This window comes from Glycine soja, chromosome 16, assembly GCF_004193775.1.
Source record: "Glycine soja cultivar W05 chromosome 16, ASM419377v2, whole genome shotgun sequence".
NCBI lineage: Eukaryota > Viridiplantae > Streptophyta > Magnoliopsida > Fabales > Fabaceae > Glycine > Glycine soja.
This window is the reverse complement of record NC_041017.1, coordinates 12,167,027-12,175,631: the sequence shown is the minus strand read 5'-3', so window position 1 is coordinate 12,175,631 and position 8,605 is coordinate 12,167,027. Positions and strand designations below refer to the sequence as shown.

Genomic DNA, 8,605 nt, shown 5'->3' with positions numbered 1-8,605 from the left:
TAATAACTAGCACCCTAGGTGTGATGTTCATCAGGAACAACTAGTTCGGTTCTTTTTTTTGATATCTTTTATTTCTTCCACATAAAAAAATATAATTTTTGGATGTTTTATTAACCATAGTTTACATTATGAGCAACATTTGACATTAATTTGGACTTGTAAAAAGTGGGTAATTACTTGCAATTTTATAAGTGTTAGTATATATTAGGGGTTTCAAAAGTGTGGGTCACAACATGAGGTTATGTAATTGGAAAGTAATTACCAATGGTTACTTTTTCTGAGTCTAGTTACCTCTGGTTACTAATCTAAGTAAGATTGTCTCATTCAATAGTGTAAAATAAGAAGTCTAATTTTAAATGAATTATATCCTAAATTTGGACCATAAAATGTTCATTGGCTAGAGTAAGAATGCTCTCATTTTTTTTTGGAAAGAATTGCTCTCTTATTTTTTGTTTTAGTTTGATTTTTTTAAAATTTCATTTTCATTCATTAAAATATCTATGCTACACCAAGTAAATTGGTCTTTTTGTCAACTTATACACTAATTTAATGAACTTAGAGTGTGCTTGGATAGAAAATTTTAACTGAGGAAAGTAATTTATCAGAAAATTTAAATTTCTTTAATCTAAAATTCATTGTTTGGATATTGTTTTATGAATAATTTAAATTTTTAGAATTTTAAAATAGAATTTTAAATAACTAAAAATGTGGAATTTTAATTTTCTTCTAAAAGTTGAGAAATTAAAATTCTCTTCTTGATAGAAGAATCTTTCAAAACGTTTCCATATTTCCTTTATAATCTTCATTCTCTTTTCCACCTAAAAGTTTCTAAAATTCCATTCTCGAACTCGCGACTTATTTTCTTTCACCTTCACAATTTTAATTTTTTTTATCCAAACACAAAATTTTAAAAATAAAAGATTTTCAATTAAAGTATTTGAAATTCTTAGAATTTAAAATTTTTCAGAATTTTAAATTCCCTCATCCAAACACAATTTTAGTGATATATGGTAAATTGTGAGATATGTCATGTGAGTCCAAATTAATATTGCTAGTACAAAAAAATTGACGGGGATGATTGTTTTAAACTTTGTAAACCATACTAAAACTAAAAGTTGAAAGAAATGACTAAAATTCTATTCTAATCAAGTTTATTTTTTGATAGGCATGACAAATATATAACAGATAAAGGGTGCATATTATAAATACCCTTCTCTAAAGACACCATGCTCAATTGCTCATACTTATACGTACCCAAAGGAAAAACACAACAAAATTAAACAATCTCTCTCATTGATAAAACTCACTGGGTAACCGCGGACTCAGAACAATTTGCAATGGATTCATCTTAGGCAAGGTGATGCCCAACCCTTCTTCCAAATCAACAGGTTCATCCATTGGCACGTGCAAGTCAAACCCTTGGAGCAACCGAGAAAGTGTCAAGAGACACACTTGTGTGGCAAAAGTGGATCCAGGGCAAGCCCTTCTCCCTGACCCAAAAGGCAAGTACTCAAAATGGTGAACCTCATCAAGTTCTCCATTCTCACTAATAAACCTCTCGGGTGAAAACTTCTCGGGCTCTGACCAAAGGCTAGGGTCTCTGTGGAGTTTCCACACGTTTGCAAACACACGTGTGCCTTTTGGCACGTGATAGCCTTGAATGTTGCAATCTTCTCTTGCCTCGTGGGGTACCAATACTGGCCCCGGAGGATATAGTCTTAAAGTTTCTTTGACAATTGCTTGCAAGTAAATTAGGTCTTTGATGTCACGTGCTTCCACCCTTCTTCTTTCCCTACCCACTTGATGGTCAATCTCCTCTTGTGCACGCTTCAAAGCGTGCGGGTTCTTCATCAACATGGCTAGTGTCCATGTCATTGTCGTGGATGTTGTGTCTGACCCCGCTAGCATAAGATTCTAAAAATGCGAGCTGACTTGATCAATGGTAATAATAAAAATAATTCATATCAACTCAACAATAACAGTTACAAGAGAGACAAAACTATTCTTAATTCCCACACCTTAAAATCATTTGGTCTTTGGATATCGAAAAGGAGTTATCCTTTTGATGCATTAAAAAAGGCTTTCTCTTCTTTTAGAACAATGTGAACATATATGATCTCAACCCTAAAAAAAAATGTGAACATTTATATATGATCTCGTATAAAATATCTAAATCTGTCATCATTAACAAAATTTTTGTCCCTAATATTAATCCAGTAATAAATTAGAAACATATTATCTAACACATTAATTATTTTGAACATCTTTTTTTATTGGTTCGAATTTACAAAAAATAATTATTTTTATAAGTCTCATGTCATATTTAATCAATCTTTACATAAGAAACACACTTCTATTTACATGTATAGCTATGTAACAAAATCAGAAAGTAGTTAAAAACTAACATGGGAAGAATTATTCTAAATTATAAAAATAACACGACTATGAAATAAATTGAGTATGTTGGTAAATTATGGGAAATGGAATTGGTCTCTTCAAAAGTTAAGTATCATATTTAAATTTTGTGAATAAAAAAATATGATTGAAAGAAAATTCTTACTAAAAATAATTATGTTAGATTTTTTTAAAAAATTAATCATTCATAAAATTAATAAATATTTTACAAGTCATGGTAATAAAAAAAAATTATAAATAAAACACTCATATGGATATAGTCCTCTCTGTATATATCGTACTTCCTTTTCTACTCATTTTGTTTTATAGTGGGGCAGGTCCCTTCTCTATTAAATGCACTTTCAACGACGACTAAAATATTTTCACTCCCTAAAGACATCTTTCCCATTAGTTGTAAAAATGGTTTTTTTTTTTTTCGTAAGTCGTTGAAGATGTATATAGGGCTGTACCCGATGATGGGAGATTTACTTTTTTACCGTATAGCCTTGTGTATATTAAATGACTTTTTTTTTCATTTATTTTAAAAATCTTTAAAAATATTCTGACCTTCACACTTAATTTGTTCTAGATTTCCAGCCCCATCAAATAGCCATATGATTAAAGTAGAAATGTCTGCTTCGAGTTGAGATGAATCAATCCAACATGTTAGTTATTATTCACTTCACGTGAGAAAAATTAGAGCTGAAATTCTAAGTTTTTCTAAATGAAGAAAACAATTTTGGTTTTATTTGGATAAATTTTCCATAAACACTTGTATACGAAAATAAATAAACTAAATTTTTACCACAAAATAAATTTAACTTATGTATAAATTAAAAACAAATTTTTGGATAAGTTATTGTATAAGAATTTCTATAAATTATCTCATGTATAAGTTACTTTTAACTTAAGAAGAAAAACTTACTTCACTTCTCCTTAATAATATTTTTTAAGTTTATTCAATCAAACTCAAACGTAACCAAACTTAAACTGAAAACATATATTGCAAAAGTTATAACTCCGAAATCAGAATAAAATGCTTACCATAACGTTTGCTTTAATGATAGTATCACGGGTATGACCAGAGACAGAATCATCCTCAATAACAGAAAGCATGACATCAATGAAATCATGTTTCTCCCATGACTTGTTGGTCAGGGTATCACTCTTCATATGCTCTTCGACCCAACCTCCCACAAGGGTGTCCAAATCTTTTGCAATTCGTTTCATATTTTTAAGCACTGTTCCATGCACACCTAACCATCCAAGAAGTGGAATCAAATCCGAGAGAACAAATTCCCCAGATATATGCATGAACTCCTTTATGAGTTTCACTATACCATGTGCCTCTACATCATCCACATCTTGCAAATAACTGAAATACCTGTTGAGTTTGACCAATATGATATATCCCAAAATTAAAAAAAAAATAAAGTGAATTAGTAAAGTGAAATTGATTAATAGTTTGTTTGGATTATCTTTTATTTTCACAGAATCAATTTTAATTTCACGTTGAAAGCCGAAACAACAAACGATTGCTTCCTCCTTTTGAAATTTTCACCATGATTTTGGAAGCCAGAATCAATTCTGGTAGTTTGCAAACACGCTATAAATAAGTGAGAATTATACACGACTTGTATACAAATATCATAATAACACAACTAACTATTTTCAATATACCTTTTCCCTGCAATCATCTTTGTGATCATATTGAAGGTTAAGCGTTCCAACCATTCACTTATTGTGACCTTAACATCACTTTTGCCTCCAAGATACATCCAAAGATCCCGGATCAAAGTATCAATTTCAGATTCATAAACAGGCCTAAGAAATTCGAGGCGGCGAGCCGAGAGCAATTCAAGCATGGTAAGCTTTCTAAGCTTTATCCAATATGAGCCATAAGGGGCAAATCCAAACCCTGCAAAATTGTAACTAAGGTGCACACCATGACTTGACTTTGGGCGTGAGGCCAAGACTTTGTCATTAGTAGTGAAGCACTCTTTTATAGCCTCTTGGTTGCAAATCACAAGCGCAGGGTATGCTCCTAAATGGATTTGGAAGATGGGGCCATACTTATCAGCCAGAGAAGCAAAGATTCTAGCAAGGGGTGTTTTTGCTCCTAGCAAGTGGAGGTGACCAATCAAAGGTAAGGCAAATGAGGGTTCAGGGGGTTGTAGACCCTTGATTTTGTGAATAGTACTGCTTTTTTTCCTCCATATGTTGTAGAGAAGCACAATAGTTATAACTATCACTACAAGTGTTGGTTGTGGAAGGAAATCCATGGTGTGTGATCTGAAGTGGTGAAAGATTGAAGATAAGATTAGATGAGCCACTACAAAACTGTCCTAGTTTTCTTATAGTGTTGTGTAAAATGGAATAGCACACAATTACTACTAGGCTTAAATATAATTTTTTAGATATCAGATTTTTATATTTGCTTTTTAATATATTTTTTTATTAAGTTTCTAATAAAATAATAATTTTATTTTTGTCTTTAATATTTTGTTTTAGTTTTTGATAAATTAGAGAATTTTATTTTACTTTCGACTAATAACAAATGAAATTTTTTATTAGAAAATAAATATAAAATTAACTAATTTATTAGAGTTAAAAAAAGTGTCTAGGATAAAAATTTTTTTTTATCAGAAATTCAATATAAAATAAAAATTTATTAAGGAAAAAAATATAAAAATTAGATATTTATTAAGGATAAAAATATAATTTTACTAGATTAATAAAACTAATTACAAAATAAAAATAAATCTTAGGATCACTACGAGATATTAATGCATTAATTTTTTTAGTTACTAATAGTAATTTTCGTCACTATTACTTATGTAACTAAAATTTCAGTAACAAGTTTTAAAAACTGCATATAAATTGTTTTGTTATTATTGTTAAGCTTTTTTTAATGTATAAAGAGATTTATGTTACTAACTACACAAAAATCATCTTATGCGGGTTTTAAAATAATTAATAAAAAAATCAATAAATTTATTATATATTATATATAATTTAATGGTTTTATGAAAAAATAATTGAGAGTATATTCTAACTTAATTCATAGGGAAAGCGAAAGAGGAAAACAACAGGAACATCACACTCAGCTTTAGGCATTGACTTGTTCCGGCTGGATGCGACTTGAAACCATTGAGAGTGATGGCGTTCAGAAATGGGTGAAAAAAATGGTTTAATACAAAGACTTTTTGACTTCTTACGATGATTTAATTTAATCTAACAATTTGTCATCAATCACAAATAATCAGAATTCAGAATAGAAACATGGGTGTAAGATACTAGTAGCTCGGCCCGGTGTTGCCTGGCCTTTTTATTTTTTTATTTTTGAAAAGATTACTACTTTCTTTAATATTTTAAAAAAGTCTTTTCAATTAAGTTTGTATATTTTGAAAATTGAATTTATTTAGTAAAATAAAAATGAATGATAAGTTGTTATTATTATTATTATATATGTTCACAATCATTTGGATTTGATAAAGAATAAATAATCATTTTTATTTCTTATATTTAGTAAAATTGTAAAAGTTATCTGCATTGACACGTAATTTTTAAACAATTTTTATTGAATGCAGTTGTGACTTTTGTGTTTAGATTTTGCATCACAATTCGAGTTTTATTCATCTATACACTAGAAAAAGGCAGTTCGTTTCTTCAAACTAGAAAAATTCTTCATGTGACGAACATAAATTTATAAACTCAATATATAGATTCTTTACAATAAATTTTAATTGACTGAAACAAAATTATAATATCATATATAAAGCTTTGTTGTGTTTTGCTTTACAAGGATCCGTTGATGAATATTATATGGGATAAAATATTCAATTAGGCCTAAAGGACACTTAATTTATCCAAACCGTGTATTCTCTGAGTCTCATACGCACATATTTTGTACGATACGTCTCACTCTTTAACATATATAAATGATGAGTACCATTCGATCATGATTATATCATCAATAAATTAACTTAAGGTTAATTATTTGATTAGAAGTATCTAAGTAAGATTAAGAGGTCTATTACTTAACCGGTAATAAGGACGTTTAGGCCTAGTAAGATTAGTATAAAAAAGGGTGAACCCCTTAGGTAAGAGGACTGATTTACTCTTGAATATTTACTATATATCGTCTACAACTCTCAACCCAACCCTAACTTAAGCATTGAAGTTCCTTTTCCAGGTAGCCCCCCCCCCCCCCCCTTAGCCCACTCTTTCGAACTCACACGCACCTGAGAAAACCCTTCGGCATAGTTGAAGATCCTTCGGCGTAAGGATATATTACTAGAAAATAGACTTTTAATATCGGTTATAAATCGATGTTGAAACTACTGATGCTAAAAGTATCAATTTTAACATCGGTTAAGAAACCGATGTCGTACAGTAAGAAACACTACTAAAAAAAGGCTTTCTACATTGCCCTATTAACATCAGTTATTGCTAAAACTGATGTTAACGAAAGCGCAGTGGCATTTTTGTAATTAAATGGAGTTACTTAACATCGGTTATAGCAAAACCGATGTTAACTACTTGATGTTAACATCGGTTATTTAAAAAACCGATGTTAATATGATGTTAAGATGAATATGGTAACATCGGTTTTGCCAAAACCGATGTTAACTTCATAGAGTTAACATCGGTTTTGAGAAAGCCGATCTTAAGGAGTTGATTTTAACATCGGTTTGTTAAAAAACTGATGTAATGTATTTTATGTTAACATCAGTTTTTACAAAACCGATGTTAACTATATTCAGTTAACATTGGTTATCCATAAAAAACTGATGTTGTTATGTTTATAAGTTAAAAATTGAGATTTCACAAGCCGCGCGCGCTCGAAAACCTTGCCCTCCCTCTTCTCTTTGTCACCGTGAAATCGCTCTTCTCTTTCTCCTCTCGCCTGAAAACTGCCGGAAATCGCTCCCTCGACACCCACATTGTCCTCGCTCGAACCCACAGAACCCCTTACACTGTCGGAAAACCCACATTGTCCTCGCTCGAACCCACAGAACCCCCTACACTGTTCTTGGAAGTCTGGCTCGAAGAAAACCCAACATACACTGTTGCTACTAGGGTGCTGAAACAGTCGTGGGTGCTTAAAGCTCAAAGCTTTCTCCGCGAGGTACGTAGGTCAACTTCGTCTATGCTAAGTTTTCGTGGGTGTTCATGTTTTATTGATGATAATAATAATAATAATAATAATACGTCTTCAGTTGCAGTATTGCTGATTGAGGTACGAGGAAAGCTTAAAGTTTCGTGTCATTTTGTTAGATCTCACTGCCATTGTCACTGTTTGGGTTCGAGGTAAGCTTGGTCTCTTTTTCATTTGTAGTTTACTTAGGAAACATGTTGAAGTTTGTCTCTGTTAAATCTATAGACTGCTTGGAGCACCAGTAGAGATTACTAGTGATAAGGATCCTGTTATTGTGAGTAATTTAGCTCACTATCTCGTTATTTTGCATTAAACAGGTTCATAACAAGTTACTGACACTTCTTGCAATTATTTTGGAGTTTGGGGCACTTGTTTGGTATGTCACAAATATTCCGAATGCCTTCCATATAAATTTGCTTGATATATAACTTATACCGTGGTGTCTGCACGCATTAAGTTACCATAGCATAAAAATGATGTGGCATAAGCAGGAGTAAGCTTATTTTAGGGAAATTTGTAACATAGATTCAATTATATGTAGGACTAGGGTCAGATATAGTCATAAACAAATTGTCTTTTGGTTCTTTGGTTTTTTTTTTTGAACGGCCAAAAATATATTATATAAATAATAAAAGATACATAGTACCAGTAGTACTACAAGAAGCCACAGTAGGTAAGATCTCCTGGAACAGAAAGGCAAATAAAACTATCCATCATCCCAACAGAAACAACATAAGCCCAGCCCAACAAAACAAACACTACTTAAAAGCCAAAGCCATAGCTGAGGACCATTGGTGGAATGGAACATTAAAATCCTTTTCCCACCCCCTCAGCCAGGACCAAGAGAGGAAAACTGTATTATCCACCAGCTTCGAGATGACAAAAGGTTGATTATTGAAGATAATGTCATTTCTGAGCTTCCATATTGATCTTGTAGCTGCTATCCACCAAATTTTCCACCTTCTGTTGGTATCCTTCAATCCTGCCATGGTAGAGTGCTGAAGCAAATTATCCATAGGCCTACAATGGAAAACTCTAGCTTCCTTAACC

At 31.6% G+C, this 8,605-nt stretch overlaps 1 protein-coding gene across 1 annotated transcript; it reads right to left on the bottom strand.

Moving 5' to 3' along the window:
• Nucleotides 1-1,052: 1,052 nt before the first annotated feature.
• Nucleotides 1,053-4,761, bottom strand: LOC114390983 (cytochrome P450 CYP82D47-like). Its single transcript, XM_028351957.1, has 3 exons — nt 4,075-4,761; nt 3,439-3,778; nt 1,053-1,914 (listed from the first exon to the last, which is right to left on the bottom strand). The coding sequence occupies exons 1-3, from the start codon at nt 4,674-4,676 to the stop codon at nt 1,291-1,293; spliced, it is 1,566 nt and encodes a 521-aa protein (XP_028207758.1). The 5' UTR covers nt 4,677-4,761; the 3' UTR covers nt 1,053-1,290.
• Nucleotides 4,762-8,605: the final 3,844 nt, after the last annotated feature.